Below are 22,125 nucleotides of genomic sequence, written 5' to 3' on the forward strand. Positions count from 1 at the left end.
CTGGTCCTTGCGGAGTTGGCGCCCTTCCGGGCGCCTTCCGCGCAGCCACCCGGAGGCCCTGCACCCCACCACGTCATCCACTGTAGGGCCCAGCTCATCTCAGGGACCCAGAACTCTTGCTTATGTTTCTGGACCTCAGGCACCCGGTGGCACCAGGCAGCGTTCTCCTCGTCAGGCCCTCCCATGGCAGAAGGGGGCAGAACAGGAGATGGTGCGGACTTCCTTGGATGTTGGCTTACTGGCCAGGAAGCCTGTGGTTACTGGATCCTGCCCCTCCCTTGTTCCGGAGTGGGATTCATTCCCCCCAGCCCGAGGCCTGGGGCTTGGTCCCCTCACCACTCCCAGGGCTGCCCCAGGCACTGGGCAGCCTGCTGACGCGGGGGCGGGAGGGGGGCCCTAATGCCACCTGTGAGCACACAACTCCCACCACGCTTGCTGCAGGAGCCCTGGTGGACATCACCTGCCCCTCCCACCCCACAAAAGGAAGAGGCAGAGGCCATGCAGTAACATTCCCCTTTAATAGCCTGGCGGGACCTCCAGTGGTGCAGGGGTGGGGTGCCGGGTGCCCAGCCACCCTTGGCCTCCCACCCCGGAGCCCAGATTAGGGGGGCTGGATAGCACCCAGCGTGGGGCTAGACAAGCCAATTCATTTCCCATCGCTGAGCAGGTCGGGGGAGGCAGCGCCGACCTCAATCACATGGTGGTTTAAAAAAAAAACAACTAGGAGCGGGTGGCAGGGAGGGGTGGCAGATCAGGGCATGGGATTCCCCCACCGGCTGCCCCATGCCCCCCCCACCTGTGGCCCCCAATAAATATTTGCAGGGGACGCCGGGGCTGGTGGCCCTGGCAGGGGTGGGTATGCGCCGACCCTATTTCAGGCAGCGCTCGAAGTAGGTGGAGCCGATATAGCCACCCCGCATGGAGCGCTGCACGTTCTGCTCAAACAGCCTCCGGTTGTTCTGCAGGACCTCGGCGGCTTCCTTGTTCAGTGGGTCTTCAGGGTTGGGCTCCTGTGGCCGGTATGGGTGGGCGTCAACAAGCCCAAGGGGCAGAAGGCCAACCTCCCCCAGCCCCAGCGCCCCTGCCCCTACTCACCAAGAAGAGATACTGCAGGCCATAAATTATGGAGTTTATCGTAAGGACTGGCTTCCAGTCCTCTCTGTGGGCAGAGAACATCGTGATCAGGGGCTGGTGAGTGGGCAGCCGCCACAGGCCCTGCTGGGACCGGACAGGTCAGGCCCAGGGCACGGGACAGTGCGGATGGGAGAAGCTAGCGGGAGGGTGCAGAGAAGGACAGACCATGGAGAAAGCCAAGGTCAAGCCACGAGGAAGAAAACGTGGAGATGAAGAGACAGAGGAACACACACCACAAGGGGTAAGGAATGGACAGAGACAGGTGTAGTGCAAGGCCACGAAGGGCGCCTGGCAGGCAGGGCTGGGGAGAGCTGTGGAGGGCTCGTGCCCTCACCTGAGGATGTTGAGGCAGACGTTGCCCTCGAGGTCAATGTTGGGGTGATAAACCATCGTCTCACACTTCACCTTGGGGGGGTCATGCGGGTAACCCTGGCCCACCTGGCTCCAGGAAAACAGAGGGGAGGTGGATAGGTGCCCCAGCAGTGCCTGGCCGGGGCCTCAGCTGTCGCTTCCTCAGCCCAGGGAGCCACCCCGGCCCACCGAGACTCACCTTAAAACTGAACACAAACTTCCCGCTCTTGTAGAAACCCTGTGAAGGAAGAAAAGAGGAGTTGGGATCCCATCCAGCAAGGCCTGGCAGGGGAACCAGGTCTCCCTACTTGAGGTGGGGCCACCCGCCGTGCCTGGGAGTCCAGCTGAGTGTGCCCTCACCTCATCAGGACAGATAACCAGCTTGAAGTTGAGGAGGTCGTCTGGATCTGAGAAGCTGATGTCACACGTCTTGGGCAGATTCAGCTCGTTTATGTCTGGGTTTTCACGCAGAAAAGGGAAACAGAGAGAAAGGAAGAGGGAGAGAGAGGAGGGTGCTCAGAGCAGGTGCAGGTGCCAGCAGAGCCTCCGTAGCCTCCTCCAGGACCCCGGCTCTGGCCTGGGCAGTGGGCCACACCCCCAACCCTCTCCCTGCTCCCCAGTCTCCAGGCAGGCTCTTCTGGGTCTACAGAACACCACAAACACTCATGTTCAATTGTGACTGTGCTTGAGCTCCTGGCCCAGGGTAAGTTCCAACTCTTCTGAATCCACAGCCCTAAGTCGCAGCACCCAACAGCTGGGTCCCCCCCAACCCAGCTTCTAAATGCCCCCACTCCCATGTGCCCTCCAAGAGCCTCTGACTACCCCAAACCCAGGATCCCTGGCCATAACCCCCACCTTCTAGAGGAGTCCCCAGTTATCTGCCCAAACTCAAAGACCTTATTCCCCCTCCACACCCTAAATCATCCCCCCAGCAATCCCTGGTCCCCACGATCCATATACTCCTCTTTCTGCCTGTCATCCCAAACCCAGGTTCCCATCTGACCCCCAGATCTGTGAGTTCCCAGCCCTCCTACCTTACACTGTTCTGACTATAAGATTTCCAGCATCTCCAGCACCATGGTCTAAACCCAACCCTACTCCTATCTCTAATCTCTGGCACCCACTGTCCCTCCGTCCTCCTCCTGTCACCCTAAACCCCAAATTGCCATGTGACGCCTCCCCCCCCAGACCCACGAAACCCAGGCCCCAGAACGTACTTCACCACGCCTGACTCTGATTCCCACTGACCCCAGCATAATACACTAAATCTCCCACTCGGATCCTCAATCCTTGGCCCCCACTATCCATATCTCCTCTGCCTTTCACCCAGGTTCCCGTGTGACCCCCCCAGACTCTCGAGTTCCCGGTCCCCCCACTACACTGCCACTCTCAGATTCTCAGTCCCTAATATCAGACATCTGGCTTTCCAAATACCTTCAGTGCCCCATTCTCGGCCCCGCATCTCTGACCACTTCAGTGACTATTACTCCACCCCTGATCCCTCAATCCCCAGGCCCTGATCTCCGATCCCCACATCCGCGGCCCCCCCCATTTCTGACACCTCTGACCCCTGGTGACCGCATTACCCCAAGCCAGGCCCTGACCTCCGACCTCCACCCCCATCCCGACTCCTTACCCTTCTGGATCCGCAGCTGCGCCGCCGACGCCTTCTTGCTGCTGCCCTTGGTGCCGCCCGCCGACTCCTCCTCCTTCTTCTGCTGCTTCAGCGAGAACAGCTTGATCATCCTGCCGCCGCCGCCGCTGCCGCCCCTGCGGGGCCCGGGACCCCGGCCACCCGGCCCCCCGCCGCCGCCGCCCTTGCCGCCTCCGCCACTCGGACCCGCCGCCGCGGCCTCTTCGGCTGCTGCCGCCGCCCGCCCGGCCTGCCGCGCCGCTCCGCGCCCACCGCGCGGCCCGCGTCGGCTCCCGTAGTCGGCTCCGGCCTGGCCCGGCGCCTCGGGCTCGCTCGGCGGCGCTCGGGCCCACTCGGCTGTTCTCGTGTCCGCTCGGCCCCGCCCCCACCCGCCGCTCCCTCCTCCCCCTCGCCCGCTCCGGTGTCCTCAGGCCCAGCTGCGGCTGCGGAAGCGGGGTCTTTAGGCCGCGCCACTGGCCCGTTCACTCGCTCCCTTCCCGAGGGGGTTGCGGCTCGGGTCGGAAGAGGGAGGCGGGGGCTGCGGTGGCGACGGCCGTGTACTGGAGGAGGCTCGGCTTCCGCGGCAGCAGCGGCTTCGGCGCGGAGGTCCGCAACGGCCTCGGGCGCCCCACCGCTTCGGATGTTTCCGCCGCCTGCCCGCTTCGGCTCTTTCCGCCCGGCCTGCGCTGTGCGCCTGCGCAGCCGCCGACGCCACCGGCCCGCGTTGCTCCGCGATGGGACTTGGGGATCGGGCTCCTTCGGCTAGGCTCGGGTATTTCCGTTCGTGCAGGCCGGGCCGGGCCGGTCACTTCCGGGGACGCCCGCGGGTCCAGAGAGGGGGCGGTGTTGCCGCCATCTTTAAGTGGGGCAGATGCGGGCAGCTCCGCTTGCGGTCCAGCCATTCCCACTTGCACTCGTGCAGACGGCGGCGTAGGCGGGCCAAACGAAATACTTGGCCCCGGGGGTCACAGACTGAGGCTGGGTCAGGTCAGAGCCTGAGCAAGGCAGGGGCGTTGCCTAGAGGGTGCGTGGTCCAGCACTTTCTTTGTCCCATCGCAAACCCAGAGAACCCTCTCGCAGAGAGTCTGGTTGAGGTTAACTAACAAATAAAACGTGTATTGTGTCAGAGGGTAGTAAGCACCGTGGAGGTTTACACGGGCTGACACACTTCGGAAGCGGAACGTGGGGAGGGGCCGCGCTCTGCGCGGGTCTACAGTTCCAGCGGAGGTGCCCTACGACCTTCCGCCGGCTGCGCGTGAGCTGTGGGCGGGGCCAATCTCCCCTCCAATCACGGCTCAGCGTGCCCCGGGGTGGGCGGGAGGAAGCGGCGCGGAGCGGTTCTGCGATTTCAGGCTGTCACCAAGGGAGCCGTCAGGCGGTGAGCGGCGCCGCGAGGGCTGGTTGGGGCGGGGGGCCGGGCCCGTGGGGCGGCGGGGGCTCTGTCTCTCAGCCTGCCCGCGTCCGAATGAGGCTCCTGCCGCACGTCCCATCCAGTCGCTGAGGCGACGTGCCGCCATCATACGGCCCACCGAGGGAGAAGTAGTCCCGGCGGCCCAGTTGGGCCCGCGCTGGGGGTGGGCAGGCTCAGTCCATGGCCTCCTCTTGGCGAACGACCCCGGCCCCATCCTCACCCCAGGGAGTCGGCTCTACCCCTTCGGGTCTTGATTTGGCGTCCATCCCGGCCCCAGCCTCCTCAGAGGCCCTGCCCGGGTGCCCTCGGCGTCTTTGGGCTCCGTGGACTGGTCCCAGTGGTGTCTGTGCAGCCGCTCCCCCTTTCGCCCCTTTCCATTCTCTTTCCACCATCCCAGACGCCCCTCTTCAGCCCTCTAGTTGTCCTAGCCTCACACTCCCAGCTTCGTTGACTCCCTTGAGAGCTGAGCGCTGGAGAGGCGCCGGGGTGAGGATGGGAGAGCAGAAGCTGCAAACGGCTCAGGTTTGGGGCTGACAAGATTGCAACCGTCCCAGCGTTCTCAGGCTTCAGACATGGCTGGTCCTGGGACCCAGAGGGCTCTTCCAGACTCAATTTCCCTCTCCCTCTCCGTTCTTCTCATCCGCTCTGCTCTTGCTGATTATTTATTTTTGTACAGGACGTGAGGGTTGATGACCATACTGCGGTTTCCAGCCAAAGTCTCAGGGGTGGTTTCTATTGGTCAGCCTGGTTCATGTGCCCATCCCCAGGCCAGTTGCTGAGGCCCTTCCGCTAAGGGCCCATCTGGGGATGGGGAATTGGTTCCCTGGAGAGGACTAGCCAAAGCTCGACTCGCGTGATCTCTGATCTTGTGGCTTCCCCACCGTCCAGTGGGGGAAGACTTGACCATGCAACAGAATGCTAGGCAAAGGGGGCCGTGGTTTCTGGACCAGGGAGGAGAGAATGGCCTAACTGAGGCAGGGGGCTGGGTTGGAAGTGGTGCAGCTAAGCTGTATATTCCTTGTCACCTTCGTGGCCACTCAAGTGGCAGAGAGGCACAGGTGGTTTTGGTGGCAAAGGTGCCTGTGGCCCTTGGGCCTGCAGCCTCTTAGGATGCAACCTAGGGCTTAGCACATGCAGAGGTCCTGAGGGAAGCTGGGGCCAGTGCCTTGGAGGGACTGGGCAGAACGTGGCGGGTGGGTTGTGAGGGTGGAAGTGCACGTAGGGTTGTTAGCGTAGCTTCTGGGAGCTGACACTGGGAAGAAAGGGTCTGTTTGGGGAACGAGGGAGCGGGAGTAGGCAGGGAAGAGAGGCTGAGTGCTGTGGGCCTCCAGGCTGGAGATGGACGGCTGGGATCAGAACAGTGCTGGGGCGTGGAGAGAAGTGGATAGGTTCGGGAGGCTAGGCTTCTGGTGAGAATAATTGGATGGACGTGGCATGGGGAGGCTGGGCTTGGGAGTGAACAGTATGGGCTCAGGTACAGGCTGGCTGGGCACTGTTGTAGCTTTCTTAGATGACCAGTGCTTTGGTATTCCTCTCCTGGGTGCCTCATATGGCTCTGGCCAAGTGGGGCGAAGTGGTCATTCTGTCCAATCCCTCAGCCCTGATGATAGTATGGTAACACTTGGTTCTCGACCTGCAGCCACATGACTGGATTGCAGAGGTGTGCCTGGCCAGCTGCAGAAATGACCTTTCATGGGTGGCCCTCACATAGCTGTTCATGTTGATTTCTTCTCAGAGGGCTGTTTTGGCAGGTGGGTCCATGGACTTCTCAAGGCTTCGGGTGTGGGGCCCTGGCCGGATGTCTCCATGCTTTTCATGTTGACTGTAATTTTTCCTGTGTGAAATTTCATGTTTTTATGTAGTTGTATCTGCACAGATTTCCCTTCATGATTAACACGAAGATGGTCAAAGATGAGAGCTTTCTTGTTTTCTTTGTTTCAGATTATAAAAGTCATACAAGTTGTAAGAAAAAGAAAAAAAAAAAAGCCATGTTACAGGATTTATAAAGTTCCGGCAACATTCCTCTAACCTGAGACCACTGGCTACCTCAGTGTTCATTCATATGCCTTCTCTGATCTGATTCTCCCAACCCCTCCCTGCCTTCCTCTCCCCTCTGATTCTACAGATCCCAGACCAGGTTTCCTAGAATCCCCTTTGTGATCAGAGAGAACCGTGAGTGCTGTCAGAGGGTCCGGGGACGCCCCACCCCTGACTGTGCCACACAGGAGTGCCCCTGCATGGGGGGGTTGCTGACTTTGCCAGACGTAGTAGATGCCAGAGTGGCTCTGGTCTTGGCTGGGGCTAGACTAGCGGGGAGGTGGGGAAAAGAGAGGGATAGGGGAGGGGAGGAAGGGGGGCTGAGGCAGGGAGCATGCCTTCTCTAGCATGTCTGTAGGAAGCCTCTGGCCCAGGCTGGCTTGTCTTTCCCTGATACCAGGGCCCAAGTCTTGAGGGGATCAGGGTGACTCAGTGGCAGGGGCAAGTCCAGCTGCACTTCTGGAAGAAGCTTGGACATACAGGCCTAGAAGGGCTGTTCTGGAACCCTCTAGGCCAAGGGCAGGCTGACACCCTCCTGGAGTGGGGTTTAAGTCCCAAGCCAGACCCTGCTGCATGAAGATGCCCTCTTTGGAGCTGCCTTTCTCCATTGTCTCTGGCACTTACAGCACCCATGGGTGGAGTGGGGGACTGTGTCAAGGCCTGAGCAGTAGGATGGAAGGGGAAGATGGGGCAAAAGAAGCAATGGCACCGGAAGAGGCTGGAGGGTTCCAGAGACGCCCGCCCTCAAGTCTGCAGGACACGGAAGTGGAACTGGCAGTATCTGTCCATCTTCAGGAAAGCTGCTGCCGGCTGTGCTTCCTGCGACTCGTTACTGAACACACTCACGATAGAGCCCTCCCAGCGTGCGGGAGCCCTTAGGGGCTGTGCGTGGGGCCGGGGAGGGAGGAGAACGGCGCGTGATGGGAACGATACTAGAGGGCTGGGGAAATGGCCTGGGGCTTGCAGCCTCCTGCGGGTCGCGGACTGGCTGGAGTCTGCGGGGAACAGAGGAAAGTCTCGCAAGAATATGGATTCCCAGGTAAAGCCTTGTAGCTTTCACACCTAAGAAGTGGCTCCCTAGGTTTAAAGTTTCATAAACACATTCTCAGGCCGGCTCTGGCTTGCTGGACACCAGCCTGATACTTCAGCACCTGATGATGTTGGCTGGCTGGGGAGAACTCTGCCAGTCCAGGTCCTCATCTGGCAGCTGGCTGGGCCGGCAGATGTGTGGGTCGAAGGGAACATGGGCAAACAGTACAGGAGCCGTGGTGCAAGGGGGGCACCCCACAGATATGGCCAGGCTCTGCTAGGGGCCACATCTGCAGGGGGCTCTGGCTCTTACAGGAATCATGTGGTTGCAAAGAAAGTGGTGGACCTGTGGGGTGGGCAGAGAGGGACCCAGGCAGGTGGGGAGGAACTGAATTGGTGCAGACCCAGACGCAGGTTCCGTGTACTGTTTATTGAGCACCTACTGGGCACCGGGCCCTAAGAGGGCTGGCTTGTACCCACGTGATCACAGGCCTCACAGCATCCCCGCGAGGTAGGTGTTCTGCAGCAGCGCCCCCCCCACCCCCGCACGGAGGACCGAGGTGAGGGCGGAGAGGGGGTGCAGCGCGCGCTGGCTACTCTGCACTGTGGACGCGCTGATGCTGGATGAGCTTGGTGCTCTGGTGGAAGCAGCGGCCGCAGTCCTGGCAGGCGAAGGGCTTCTCGCGCCGGTGGGTGCGCAGATGCTGCGTGAGCGTGGGCCGCTGGCGAAAGGCTTTGCCGCACTCGGGGCATGCGTACGGCCGCTCGCCCGTGTGGATGCGCCGGTGCTGCGTGAGGTTGGCGTGCTGCCGGAAGCTCTGGCCGCAGTCCGGGCAGGCGAAGGGCCGCTCGCCTGTGTGGATGCGCTGGTGCTCGGTGAGCCGCGAGACTTGCGTGAAGCCCAGGCCACACTCGCTGCAGTGGTAGGGCTTCTCGCCGGTGTGCGTCCGCTGATGGCGAGTGAGCTTCAGACGCTGGCTGAAGCGCTGGCCGCACTCAGGGCAGGCGAAGGGCTTTTCCCCCGTGTGCACGCGCAGGTGCTGCGTGAGCGTGGGCCGCTGGCGGAAGGCCTTGCCGCACTCCGCGCAGGCGAAGGGCCGCTCGCCCGTGTGGATGCGCCGGTGCTGCGTGAGGTTGGAGCGCTGCCGGAAGCTCTGGCCGCACTCAGCGCAGGCGAAGGGCCGCTCGCCGCTGTGCACGCGCCGGTGCTGCAGCAGCACCGAACGGCGGCCGAAGCGCTCGCCGCACTCCACGCAGCCGAAAGACTTGTCGCCCGTGTGCACCGCCTGGTGCTCCAGCAGCACGGCGCGCCGCGCGAAGCTCTCGCGGCACTCGCTGCACGGGAAGGGGCCTGGGGGCTCCGGCGCGCCAGGAGGCGCGGGGGGTGCCGCGCCGGGGCCCGGGGGGTCGCCGTGGATGCGCTGGTGCTGCAGCAGGTTGGAGCGCTGCCGGAAGCTCTGGCCGCACTCGGCGCAGCGGAAGGGCTGCTCGCCCGTGTGCACGCGCCGGTGCTCCTCCAGGCGCGCGCTGCGTACGAAGCCTTGGCCGCAGTCGCCGCACACGAACGGCCGCTCCTCGGTGTGGGTGAGCTGGTGGCGCAGCAGGTGCGAGCTGCGGCTGAAGCTGCGGCCGCATTCGCCGCACACGAACGGCCGCTCGCCCGTGTGTATCTTCTGGTGCCTCAGCAGGTTGCTGCGCTGGCTGAACACCTTCCCGCACACGTCGCAGCGGCCACCTCGCACGGCTCCGGCGCCTGTGCTGGGGCGACCTCGACCCCGGCTCCGGCCCCTGGGGGCACGCCAGCGAGCGGCGGCCAGCCCGGGGCCCACGCCCTGGCGGGGATCGTACGTGGGGTCCTGCTCACCTCCCGGGTCGCTGGAGAGCACCAGCGCGTGTGAGAAGCCACCTTCGAGGGAGGGTGACTCGAGTCGGCCCGTGAGGCTGGCCACGCCGAGGTCCCAGGGGAGGTGGACGTGGGGGCTCACAGTGTCTGGGCCAGCAGAGATGCTGTCCATCTGGAGTGTAAACCCTGCATTGCAGAAGGGGATCCACTCATTCATGACAGAGAACCCACTTGTGCCCAGAGCCACTCCAGCCCTGCGGAAACGGTGCGAACTAGAGCGACCTGAAACTGACCAAGGAGGCAGACAGAAGTGACGTGGGCAGGGGCAGGGGTTGTACCTGTGCAGGCTTCTTTAAGGAGGTGACAATGGGACAGACCCTTCAGGAGGTGGAAGACTGAAAAGCTGGGGACAAGCTTTCCAGGTCTGACTTAAGTTTGTAAAAACCGCCTTTCTGGAAGGGCTGTAGGGCAAAGGTGGGGCAGGTGGCCTTTGCACTGTCCGGGTGGGTGATGATGGTTTCCACAAATGCAGAGCTGTGGGTGGGTCTGAGGGAGGCTGGAAGTGGAGCCAACAGGAAGGGAATAGGGCAGGGGGTAGAGGCAGGGAATGCAGGCAACCAGAACTTTTGTCTGCCGTGCCTTCCTTGAGATGCCCACGGGACTCCCGAGGGTCAGAGGCCACACGCAGGCTGTGGGGCACAGGAGTTGGGCCCAGTCTGCCGGGAAACGTGAACATGGGTGCTGTGGCATGTACATGGCCTACGGAGTCCTGGGCCTGCATGTGATCAGACAGGGGTGGGTGTCTGCGGATAAAAGGAGCAGGTTCCAGGCACGCTGTGAGCACTCCATCATTAGATGCTGGGGGAGGCAGGCGATGTGAGCACAGGCAACGGAGAAGAAGGAAGTTAAAGCAAGGAGACTGGGAGACTAGCAAGGGCTTCAGTAGGTGACAGAAGACCTATCAGCTGCCAAAGAAAACTCAGAAAAACTATACTGTGTCAAAGGAAATCATCTGTGCACAGCAAAAACCCTCCGAGTCAAAAGACGAATGACAAACTGAGAACTCTCCAGAGGCAAGAGACTAATTAACCAAAGTAAGGTGCGCCAATCAATCAACAAGAAAGACGGACAACCTGACAAACGGGAAAGGGCAGGAAAAGGAAAGGAAATGTCACTGATGCTTAAATTCTGTAAAATATGCTCAGTCCCCTCCTAGTAAGCAAAGTGCGTATTAGGGCCGTACTCGTTACCGGTTCCACACCCTAACTCCAGGAACCCAAGCATTTGTGTGCACCGCTGGCGAGCATCAACAGAAGCCAGTGTGGCAAAGTGCATCAAAGCGTCCAATTTCCCACCCTCTGATCCAACAGTTCCACGTCTAGGTGCTTCTCCACCAGTTGTGTACCCCCTGTGTGAAGTGACCGGTGTAGGAGGTTTCTCAGTTCTCACTGAAAAGTAACCCAAAGGAATGTCAGTAGGGGCCTGTGTGGATAAACGGGTGTGTCCATGGTGAGCCCCAGTGGGCTCTATGCAGCTGTCCAACGAGGAGGGCGCTCGTTGCTGTGTGTTCAAGTGGGAAGATGCGTGAAAAACGTCAGGCGTGGAACAGGGGGAAGATTAAGCATCCACGTGTGTTTTAAAAGCGGGCAATGAGTATGCACCTGAATTTGTGTTTGTTCTTCTACGCAGAGAATCTTTCTGGAAGTACACACAAAAAACCGGTGATGTTGGCTGTTGGGGTGCAGGACCATGTGATACAGGAGAGGGGCATTCCACTGTATACTCCCTTGTGCTTTCTGAATTTTCTAACACGTGAATGTCCTAGCAATTCAAAATGTTCTCCTGATAAAAGCACTGGCTGCACAGAAGATGTTCGGTTGAGGGCAAGGGGAGCAGCCAGGAGACCTTATGGGGAGACCAAGGCGGCTGAGGTGAGCTGTGGTTGACTGTGGAAGAGTGCAGCCTGAGGAAAGAATGGGACTGCAGAGAAAGAACCCGCCGAGGAGCCTGGGGTGGAACTGCCGGTGTGTCTGGAGAGAGCAGAGAGACCGGGGGGCTGTGGGCTGAGAGAAGCAGGTCCAAGCTGGAGCGTCAGCTACACAGCATGAGCCAAGCCTGGCCAGCCAGCTGAAGACTGAAACAGCAGAAGGGGCATGTATCAGATGCTACTCTCTCAGCTTCAACATGCACAACTGACAGACGGAACACAAGAAAAGAGCTTTCAAAATACCTGGGGCAGCTCCAAAGCAAGAAAGGACGGTGAGATTCAGGAATCCAGAGCCTGGTGCACCGTGCTGTATGGTGCCGAGGCTGTGGACACTGAGGACGAGAGCCAGGCTCTGTCATGAAGTTGGGGGTTGAGGACACAGCCTGGGTGAGCCCTGTGCACCCGCGGACCTTTTGCTTTCAGTGAGGCTGCAGAGGTATCTCCATTGAATGGCTAGGGGCCCAGACGAGCCTTCCAGTTCAGAGTTATGCTGGACCCTGTGGCAGTCCCTCACCCAGGATAACGCTTAGGGCAGGGACAAATAAGAAGCCCCCAGAGCTGTGAAGGGCAGGCTGTCAGCAGTGCACCCAGTGGGAGCATTCACACCCAAGGAAACTGAGCTAACTAACAAGGCCGGAAATAACATAAGGTACTTGCAAATTCTCAAAGGATGGATCAGTATCCACAAAACAAGGACGTTATGAAAAAAGAATGAGTTTGGATCCTTATTGATAAAAAACAGCAAATGGGGACTTCTGGGTAGTAATGGTATCTATTTAAATTTGTTTCATTGTGAAACAACATTAAAAACCACCATAAAGGTTTTGTTTTGTTTTTACAAGGCATAAAGTCCACAGAGATGAAGAGAAGAAGAGAGGAAACAAACAAATCCCTGATATTTTCTACTCTGGAAAGCAAAATGGGCAAATGGTAACTGTGCAGCAGACTGGAGAAGGCGAATAGTAAGTCAGCAGTGGGGAAGACTGAAAGAAATCAACCCGTTTTACCCCAGAGGTTGAAAAGTTCAGGAGTTGGAGGTACCAGGTACCTCTGGCCAGGCAGGTGAAGGGTCAGGGGCACCAGGCGGGCTGGGGAAGCTGTTTCAGAAGCTGAAGCTGAAGCTGGGCAGGGCTACTGCAGGGAACAGCCCTGGGTCTGTCTGCACAGAATTCTGAGGAAGCAGTGGGCAGTGCTGTAGCTCTGACTTCTGGACCTCCTCTCCCATCCTGGCAAAGGGCTGGGTTGAGGGCGGGAGAGGACCCTGAGGGAGTCAAGGGAGTTAAGGGAAGTCACATTGGGCGCTGCGACGCTAGCCTCTCTCCCCGGATGCTGGCAAGAGGCTAGGAGTGCCTTCTTAGAACACTCAGAGGAGAGAACTGAAGATCCTCACAGCAGGGGTGCCTTCAAGCAGCCCAGCCAGACTGCCCTACGACTGCTTCAGTGGCATCCACTCATGCTCCACCCACCCACTCACGTTTCCCAAGAAGTGAGTCTCCTTGGGGAGTGAACCCCTCACCCTCCCCTCCCAGCCCCGATTTGTTGTCCTGGCCGATAAGACCCTCACCCATCTGCTCAGAGCTGCCAGAGGGACCAGAGACCACACTGGAAGAAGAAAGCTTAAAAAACAAGTTATTGTTATCCTCAGAGAAATAAGGAAAGATGTTACAACTGTAAGAATAACAGAAGGTGGTTAAAAAAATGAATGTTCAGGGAAAGAAGACACTCCTGGAAATTAAAACTCTGCTAGCAGATATGCAAATCTCAAAGGAGGGTCTGGAGGCTATAACTGAAGACATTTTCCAGAAAATAGAGCAGAAAGAAAGGGATGGGGAAATCGCAGTGGAGAGAACATTGGAGGATCTGTCCTAGAGTCCAATAACCAAGTAACAGGCATTCCAGAAACAAGAGAACAGAACAATGGAGGGGAAGGAAATCAAAGAAACAATGCAAGCCAGTTTCCCACAATTGAGAAATGTGAATTTCAAATTGAAAGGGCTCACCAACAGTGGTGATAAAAAATGTTTTGACCCAGTTTCACAGCAATTAAAAAAAAATGTTTTGAGACAGAGTTAATAAAAAGAATTCTTCAGCCAAAATTCAGTGTAATACAAATGTGTTTCAGATATGGAACATAGCTCAGAACTTTACTTCCCACACCAGAGTTCACAGGAAGGTTCACCAGAACAAGGGGGTGGGACTTCCCTGGTGGCACAGTGGTTAAGAATCCGCCTGCCAAGGCAGGGGACACGGGTTTGATCCCTGGTCCGGGAAGATCCCACATGCTGCGGAGCAACGATGCTCGTGTGCCACAACTACTCAGCCTGCGCTCTAGAGCCCGCGAACCACAACTACTGAGCCTGCGTGCTACAACTACTGAAGCCCGTGTGCCTAGAGCCTGTGCTCCGCAACAAGAGAAGCCGCTGCAACGAGAAGCCCGCGCACTGCAACGAAGAGCAGCCCCCGCTCATCGCAACTAGAGAAAGCCCGCGCGCAGAAACGAAGACCCAACGCAGCCAAAAAAATAAATAAATAATGAATAACAAGGGAGTAAACCAACAAAGAGAAGGGGTCCAGGGAACAGGGAGGACAAGGAGGCAGGGAGCCTGGCCGACGGCAGACCGTCGTAGGCTGTGTGGCTGAGGGGGACAGCACAGGGCATCTGGCCTGAGAGCAGGGCACCGCTCTGTCTTGCCCAGGCCCCACCCTGTGTCAAGGTCCCCCCTGTCTGCCCACCCTGTCTACTAACTTGCTGTCCCTCTCTGCCCCGCCCCCCAATCAGTGGGATGCAAGCCCAGAACCCGGGGGCCATCCAGGGTGCCGGGGCTGGGAGCGGACGTGGGGAACACAAGTCCTGCTCTCAGGAGGTTTTATTGGGGGCGGGGAGCAGCAGCTGGAGGGGCCATGAGGTTAGTGGGGGGCTTGGCTCTCGCGGGTAGGAGATGCTAAAGCAGGTTGAACGCTGCAGGCGATGGAGGAGCTCGGGGAATGCCGGAGTAAGGGGGCCACCTGAGCAGGGCCAGGAGTGGGATGGTCAGGGGTGGTGCTGCCCGTGCAGAGGGCCCCATATTACTCACCTGGGGAGAAGATGCTCCCAGCTTCCTCCTGCCACAGGGCCTCAGGGTGCTCCGTCCATGAGGACCCCTCAGGCCCAGCCTCACTATGGGGAGAGGCCTGGTCCAGCGCCACACCACAGCCCTGAAACCACAGTGGTCACTGCTCGCCTGTGTCTGGCTAGGCCCAGGGAGGGACCTACCCAACCCCCACCCACTGAGGCTCCCAGAGCAGGGGCTCACCTGGGCCTCCGCAGGTAGGACAGTGGAAGTGGCCTCCTGGGGGTTGGTTAGAGGCCCAGAGTCCAGAAGCTCTGGAGAGGAAGGGTGGGGTCAGGCGGCTCCAGGGGCCCCCCACCCTGATGCCCTCCTCAGTGGTGTGCCAGGTGCTGGGGTCCAGGTGAGGTGAGACCTGGGTGTAGACTTGGGGCTAGGCATGTCAGGGGGGCTCTAAGGGTCCACACAGGAATGGCAGAGAGTGTGGGTGGGCATGTCTGGCACCTGCCTGGGAGGCGTATGAGAGAAGGGAATGCTCCCCATCACTTTGGGGTCCTTCCTCAGCTGTGCCCACCCATACTCCAGCCTTCTGTCTGCTCTCGAGCAATCGGCTAATGTCCCCCAGTGGATCTCCTCAGGGAGAGAACCCCACATGCCTCCCACACCAGGAAACCCCAATAGCCAGCTCCATGCCAGTTGAGAACATGGAAGGAACCACAGTGGTGACAGTCAGGCTTGGCATGCGAGGGATAATGACGGCCACTGGCTGGGCGGGATGTGGGGACCACCAATGCATGGGCACGTTGCCTACCCTCACCTGGATCCTCTGTAACCCCAGGCTCCTCTTTCACCCGTAGGCCCAGCGACGACTCCTGTGTGGCCCCATGGGGCATCTCAAGCCCAGGTTCTGGAGCCCGAGGTGTGACTTGAGGGAGGGGCTGGAAGTCGGAGGGCTCCGTCTTCTCCGATAGCACCTCCTGGCCTTGCACCTGGACTGTGACCTGGGGAGGTGCCCCTGCCATCAGGAGCTCAGGTCGGGAGTTCACGGGCATCCACCCTATCTTGGGACCCCAGGGGTCCCGACTGACTAGGTCCTCTAAGGACCCATGTCCACCAGGGACTGAGCAAGGCGTGAAGGGACCACCTGCAGTTGCTCTCCTGCTGCTGACACCCACCCTCTCTCCCCACCCTGCATCCCTTGTCCATGCCTCTGGGTGATGGAGGGATGGGCCAGTGAGGCTGGCCCTGGAACCCCGTCTGCCCTCACACAGGGTCTGCCGCAGGTGACCACTTCCAAACCACAAGGGACCAGTGTCTGGCTGAGCATGGCACCGCCCAGGAAGAGGCAGAGATGCATACTGTTCCAGCCCCGACCCCAGGGCCACTGACTCACCCATCTCCGGGGCCCTCCTGGCTCCCGGCGCAGGCCCTCGACCAGGGCAGCGGCCTCCTCAGGGCTGCCCGGCTGCTGTCCCCGCACACGGGCCTGGATCTCGGCGGGCAGCGCGCCCAGGAACTGCTCCAGCACCAGCAGCTCCAGCACCTGCTCCTTGGAGTGCACCTCGGGCCGCAGCCACTGGCGGCACAGCTCCCGCAGCCGGGCCAGCGCCTCGCGGGGACCCACTGCCTCCTCATAGCGGAAGTGCCGGAAACGCTGTCGTGCAGCCTCTGGGCCGGGATCCCATGGGGCGGCTTCACCCTCCTCCTCAGACTCCTCCAGCTTCACCGTGATGGGCCCCTCATCTTCTGGGGGTGCGTGGCCCGGGGAGCCCAGAGCCGTGGGCCTCATTGGAAAGAGCAGGCTGGGGCTCTGAGGCCAGCGTCTCCCCCTGGGGGAGGAAGGGGGTGAGGCGGCTGCGATGAGGACAGCGGTGACGATGCGCTTTGAGAGCCTACTGGATGCTGCGCTGTTGAATCCCGAGACCCGCCAAGTGGAAGGAGGATGAGGAAACGGAGGCACGGAGGCCGTCCCGTGCCAAGGACCTGTGGGGCTGGTGAGCCCTCGGTGAGCCTCTCTAGCCGGGCCTGTGCAGGGTCTCTGGTAGCCCCCTGTTCCTGGGCTGCTTCTTAGGCCCAGAAGGCACCTCGTCTCTCCCCCAAAGCCCACGCTTCTTCTACACGCACCACCTAACCCCTGCTCTGCATCCCTCTCCCTACCAGGTGAATGCCACCTACAACATCCACTGCCTGGGCATCTGCACCACTACCACCCCTCCCCCCACCAACGCCAGTCTATCACTGCAGCGTCCACTCTCCCGCCTTGTCTCTCAGACCACTCCCCTCCCAGCGCGGTTTCACAGCGCAGCCTGACTGCACCTGCCCCACCCCACACCTGTGCAAGGTCACCTGTATGGCCCAGCACCCAGACACCATTGTCCCCCCATTCAGCCCCATTCTCTGAGCCCGACTTATCACAACACGCAATGCCCCACTATCTCCTCCGTTTCCTGATTTAGGTGGCACTAGGAGGTAACGGGGGAGTTTTCAGAGGGGAGCTACAAAGGTGCCGAGACCACTGGACTGCAAGGAAAGTCGGAGATTCTGCCCAGCCTATTTGCCACGTAACCTCGGCATGTCGCTGTGCCACTGTGAACCTCCGTTTCCCCCACCCCCACCACACTCGCGCTGCTCCTTCTGCAGCTGGAGGTACAGTGCGACCTTTGTGGAGAGATCTGAGTTTATTAAGGAAGTGGATTCGATTTCGAGGGCCGCCTGATCCCGTGGGTCTAACCTTCGCTCCTCAAGGTTCCAAGTCAACCTGAAACCCCAGGAGACAGCTGGGCCTCCGTAATCGGGCCGGCCCTGCGGAGCTCCCTGAACTACATTTACCAGAAGCCTGGGCGGGCACCTTCTGCTTTAGGGAGCCGGGGCAGGTCCGGGTGCCGCCATGGCAACTGGGGGCGGGGACTCCAGATCCTGTCGCCGTGGCAACGCGCAGTGATTGACGAGCCTCGCGCGACAGCGCTGGGCCTGGCCACGGGGGGCACCCAGGCCCCTGTCCTGCGCTCCCGATCCCGCTGGGCCGCCGCCCCCGTCCCCGCCCGAACCTTCCCGGTTGAGGGGCCCCCGCCCTCACCTCCGCGCTCAGCGGGCCGCTCCGCGCTCCTGAGCATGCGCACTCGCCGACCTGCCCTCCCTGGCCGGACTATGTCTCCCAGAATGCTCCACGCACCAGCCCGAGCGCCGCCTTGCCCGTCCCCCACCCTCGCCTCAGTTTCCACCCTCCTCCCGCTGTGCCCCGGGGCAGCGTTGTTCGCAACGATCGGGTCACACTCCGGGCCGCGTCCTCCCGCGCTCCCAGCCTCAAATCCAGGCGTCCAGGCGCCCGTCGACGCGAGCAAGCTTCTCAGGGGGCAACGGGCGGCCGCACCGCCTTCCCAACCGCGCATGCCTCCACCAAGTCACCCTGAATTCTCTACGGGGCTTCGGAGATTAGCAGGGTTCTGCACCAATCAGGGCCCTCGCTAGGACGCCGTCAGCCCCCGTCTCCATGGCAACCCCCTGCGGAGACCCGGCCAGCCGTTCCACCGCCCTCAGGACTGCAAGCGAGCCTCTCCCACTTTCGCCTTGGAGAGAGGCTCGGCCGGCTCCTGTCCGGGAGGAGGTCAGCCAGTCCTCCGCGCGCGTGCGCGGCGCGATGACAGTTTTTTGTTTTGTTGTTTTTTTTTTTTTTGTGCTCGCGGGCGGTAGGCGGGCCCGGGCGTCTCCATGGTAACCAGTGGGCCGTGCAGGCGGTTTCCAGGGCAACCCTGGGTACCGGCCAGCGTCTGAAAGAGGATGGGAGAGGTAGGGTGAGGGTAGAGATGCGGAGCGAGAGAGACAGGACAGACAGACACAGACTCGGGGGCGGGGAGAGTTGTGAGGAGAGACAGTGAAAGTAAGTGAACAGACACGGACAGAGACACGGGCAGGACAGAAAGAGACCTAGGTCAGAGAGTCAGGGCTGGGCAGACATGTGTGTCAGAACAGTTAACAAGAGGGAGAGCGATCAGGGCGGGATGGAGAGGAAAGGAGAGACAAAGACTTACAGCGACAAGACATGCAGCTCGAGATTCAAGGGACAGACAAGGATCAGGAGTACAGAAGCAAGAGGGGAGAAAGGGACAGAAATTAGAGATACAGTAAAGTGGATCGAGAGTTTTCAAAGACTCAGAGAAGGGTGACAGCAAGAAGAGAGAAAGACGGAGCGGGAGGGACACATGTTAAGAAAACTTATCCAAAACTTGCCATTAAGAGAAAAAAAGATGACTAGAAGAGCTAGCACCGTCTCTACCAAGCCTGCTTCAGGCCATCTGATTCCCTAAGTGAAGCAACTTTTTTAAAAGTTAACTGCTTTTGATCAGAGTCCAGATACTGTGACGTTAGATGCTAACGAGTAAAAGGTTGATAGGTTGTAAATGCCTTCTGTCCAGTAGAGAAGGGTACCCCAAGTTTTTTGTCACCCAGTAGGACACTAAGCAGAACACTAAGATGCCTGCCCACTGCCCCATGGGGCACTACCGATCCGACTTGGCGCTTTTATTTCACTGTTCGTTCTTTCACCCTTTCTGTTGTTCCTTCTCTCTCATCTTCCCAGAACCACCTATGTCATCCTGCTAGTTCCCACCGGAGGTAAACAGATATTTGACACGTGCTCACGGAGTTTGTCTTTAGCTGTTTCGAAAATTATATTTTGACAGTCTAAAGGGAACCATTTCTCCGGAATGGGGGACAGACAGGGAGAAAGAGAAAACAGTGAGACAGACCCAGGAAAGGAAGAGAGGTAGCGAGGATGGTGGGAAAGAAAGAGACCAGGTCCGGGCGCGGAGGCTCCGGTGGGCCTCGCAGTGAGCTGGACCCTGACTCGTCCCGCGTGGGGAACACGAGCCTCAGCTGGGCCTGGGGGTGACCCTCGGGGCGGCTGGTCCAGTCATGGCAGACTACTGGAGGTCACAACCAAAGAAATTCTCTGATTACTGCAGGTGCTGGATTGCGACAATAGGTCTAGTGTTGAACTTCATGAAAGAGGAAAGAATCATAAGGAAAATGTGGCAAAGAGGATCAGTAAGATTAAACCGAAAAGGCTGGATAGGGCAAAGGAAGACGAGAAGGCATCAAAGGAGTTTGCTGCAATGGAGGCAGCTGCCCTGAAAGAATACCAAAAGGATTTGAAAAGCCTTGGCTTAGAGTCAGAAACTTCAGAGCCAAGCATATCACCAGTAACCAGCACTATCCCACCCGCCTCTGCATCAAATCAGCAAAAGAAAAAAAGAAAAAAAAAGACCCTTCAAAGGGCAGATGGGTAGAAGGCATAACCTCTGAGGGTTACCATTACCATTATGATCTTATCACAGGAGCATCTCAGTGGGAGAAACCTGAAGGATTTCAAGGAAACTTTAAAAAGACGGCAGTGAGGACTGTTTGGGTAGAAGGTTTAAGTGAAGATGGTTATACCTATTATTATAATACAGAAACAGGGGAATCCAGATGGGGAAAACCTGATGATTTCATTCCACACTCTGGCGATCTGCATTCTAGTAAAGTCAATGAAAAGTCACTTGGTACCCAAGAAGAGTCCAAATCATCAGATTCACGTTGTAATTCTGATGTGGAACACCAAGCAGAAAAAGGGGGGGGGGAATGGGTGGCGCGGTGGTTAAGAATCCGCCTGCCAATGCAGGGGACACGGGTTTGAGTCCCGGTCCAGGAAGATCCCACATGCTGCGTAGCAACCAAGCCCGTGCGCCACAACTACTGAGCCTGCACTCTAGAGCCCGCGAACCACAACTACTGAGCCCGCGTGCCGCAACTACTGAAGCCCGCGCGCCTAGAGCCCGTGCTCCGCAACAAGAGAAGCCACCGCAATGAGAAGCCCGCGCACAGCAACGAAGAGCAGACCCCGTTCGCCGCAACTAGAGAAAGCCGCGCGCAGCAACGAAGACCCAACGCAGCCAAAAATAAATAAATAAAAGAAAAAGGTGGTGGTGGGGGGGGGAAGGAGAGGTCTCTACAGAAATGCAAAAGCTAAAAGTAAAGTTTAAAGAAAAAAAAATAGTGATAAAGGAACTGAATCGGAAACATAGAAAGAAAAATTGCCCAAGGGTATTCATCAGGTCCAAATGAAGAAAAATCCAAAGCTCATAAAAAATCAGACCCATATGGAGGGACTTCCCTGGTAGTCCAGTGGTTAAGACTCTGTGCTCCCAATGTAGGGGGTCCAGGTTCTATCCCAGGGAACTAGATCCCCTATGCCAAAACTAAGACCTGGCGTAGCCAAAATAAAAGTAATAATAATAAAGAAAACTCCTCTGTGTTTGTTTTACATTACTTAATGCTAAAATTTTAGACTTATTCTAAATGTATTTTATGTGAATTTAAAATAACTCTTTTTTCATGTGAAATTGATTTTTGTTCCTAAAGTGGAAGCCTACCACATTGCATTGTAATACAGTGTATTATGTTCAGTGTCTAAAAATTGCTAATTACATCATAATATAAGATGCTATGTATCTGTTATTTAAAACATGGAAAAGTAAGGCCTTTATTCAATTCTTACTCGTATGAATATACTTGTACTGCACTGAAAATGCATTACTTTTTTTTTTTAATATTTATTTGGTCTCACCAGGTCTTAGTTGCGGCAGGCAGGCTCCTTAGTTGTGGCATGCGAGCTCTTAGTTGCAGCATGCATGTGGGATCTAGTTCCCTGACCAGGGATCGGACGCAGGCCCCCTGCATTGGGAGCACGGAGTCTTATCCACTGCGCCACCAGGGGAGTCCCGAAAATGCATTACTTTTGCACACTGATATTATTCAAGAAATAAGAATTAGACCATGTAAGAGAAGATTCACACCCTGTGATAATTCAGTTCTGAGGATCCTGTCAGAAGGCTGATGTAGAAAGTGTATGCATATTGGCTTACCTTACTCAATTTATGGTCAAGGGCCAAGAACCGGGCCTGCAGCTCAGGTCATGCTTAATATGGAATGAAAACTGGACCAAAGATGTATCTGCCTGGTTCAATGTAAGGCGACAACCATTGCTTAAGCATTTTCACCTTGAGCCAGGCACTATGGTAGGAACTGGAGATGTAAAGGTGAACAAGACATATCTCTGTTCTTCATGGCTTCTCATTCTGACGGAGTCCTTTTTTCCCTAGTCGTGCGCTCTGTGTAGAGGCCTTACATATACTGGAAAATATTTTTTAGGGTTTATTTAAAACTATGTAGATGAAGTCTTGAACAAAAATAGTAAGTTCTCTGACTTCAGTAAAATGTTTTGGTGTTCCTTTAGAGAAATTGGAAAGTTCCCATTTCCTGGTTAAATTTCTTAAAAAGTGGAATTTTCTTATTTAATCCATTTGAAGTAGGTACCTTCCCTTTATTATTCCAAATTCTTAAAATTATATTTTTTTGTAAATTGTACAGTAGTTAACATTTGGTAGTAAATATTTGTCTTTTTAAGGTTACTAGTGTACACGTAAGAAAATTATAGGCTATTAAAAACTTTATGAAAGAAGAAAAAAAAAAGAAAGAAAAGAAAGAGACCGAAAGTAGACGGCAGGAAAGACAGGAGAGAGAAATTAATAGGCGAGAAATCCGGCCTTGGGCAGAGGCGGCCTTGGGCGCCCCCGGCTGGACTCTGTGCTCGGCGGCCTCGTCGCCGAACTACGT

At 57.7% G+C, this 22,125-nt stretch overlaps 2 protein-coding genes and 1 pseudogene across 6 annotated transcripts; 1 reads left to right on the plus strand and 2 right to left on the minus strand.

Annotated features, from left to right (window-relative positions):
* Positions 1–499: 499 nt before the first annotated feature.
* On the minus strand, positions 500–3,306 carry UBE2M (ubiquitin conjugating enzyme E2 M). The gene is made up of 6 exons (XM_068527296.1): positions 3,122–3,306; positions 1,846–1,940; positions 1,685–1,723; positions 1,469–1,572; positions 1,096–1,159; positions 500–1,010 (listed from the first exon to the last, which is right to left on the minus strand). Exons 1-6 carry the CDS (start codon positions 3,228–3,230, stop codon positions 870–872), a joined length of 552 nt encoding a protein of 183 aa, XP_068383397.1. The 5' UTR covers positions 3,231–3,306; the 3' UTR covers positions 500–869.
* A 1,117-nt stretch (positions 3,307–4,423) lies between these two features.
* On the plus strand, positions 4,424–20,752 carry LOC137752591 (WW domain-binding protein 4 pseudogene; annotated as a pseudogene).
* Positions 8,016–18,037, minus strand: MZF1 (myeloid zinc finger 1). 5 transcript variants are annotated; one of them, XM_068527258.1, is made up of 6 exons: positions 17,549–18,037; positions 15,866–16,301; positions 15,290–15,473; positions 14,719–14,789; positions 14,500–14,620; positions 8,016–9,624 (listed from the first exon to the last, which is right to left on the minus strand). In XM_068527258.1, exons 2-6 carry the CDS (start codon positions 16,259–16,261, stop codon positions 8,189–8,191), a joined length of 2,208 nt encoding a protein of 735 aa, XP_068383359.1. In that variant the 5' UTR covers positions 16,262–16,301; positions 17,549–18,037; the 3' UTR covers positions 8,016–8,188. The 5 variants fall into 5 exon arrangements, with proteins under 5 accessions (XP_068383359.1, XP_068383357.1, XP_068383358.1 ...); XM_068527256.1 differs by having other exon boundaries at positions 8,016–9,726; XM_068527257.1 differs by having other exon boundaries at positions 15,284–15,473.
* Positions 20,753–22,125: the final 1,373 nt, after the last annotated feature.

Source organism: Eschrichtius robustus, chromosome 19 (assembly GCF_028021215.1).
Source record: "Eschrichtius robustus isolate mEscRob2 chromosome 19, mEscRob2.pri, whole genome shotgun sequence".
NCBI classification, from domain to species: domain Eukaryota; kingdom Metazoa; phylum Chordata; class Mammalia; order Artiodactyla; family Eschrichtiidae; genus Eschrichtius; species Eschrichtius robustus.

Coding starts and splice junctions, on each gene's coding strand:
- MZF1 (XM_068527254.1), bottom strand. CDS start 16,261: ATGAGGCCCACGGCTCTGGGCTCCCCGGGCCACGCACCCCCAGAAGAT. Junction 15,474..15,865: donor CAGGAGGGCCCCGGAGATGG/GTGAGTCAGTGG, acceptor GCACCTCCCCAG/GTCACAGTCCAGGTGCAAGG. Junction 14,621..14,718: donor TCCTACCTGCGGAGGCCCAG/GTGAGCCCCTGC, acceptor CTGTGGTTTCAG/GGCTGTGGTGTGGCGCTGGA.
- UBE2M (XM_068527296.1), bottom strand. CDS start 3,230: ATGATCAAGCTGTTCTCGCTGAAGCAGCAGAAGAAGGAGGAGGAGTCG. Junction 1,160..1,468: donor GTCTGCCTCAACATCCTCAG/GTGAGGGCACGA, acceptor CTCTGCCCACAG/AGAGGACTGGAAGCCAGTCC. Junction 1,011..1,095: donor GCCTGCAGTATCTCTTCTTG/GTGAGTAGGGGC, acceptor TACCGGCCACAG/GAGCCCAACCCTGAAGACCC.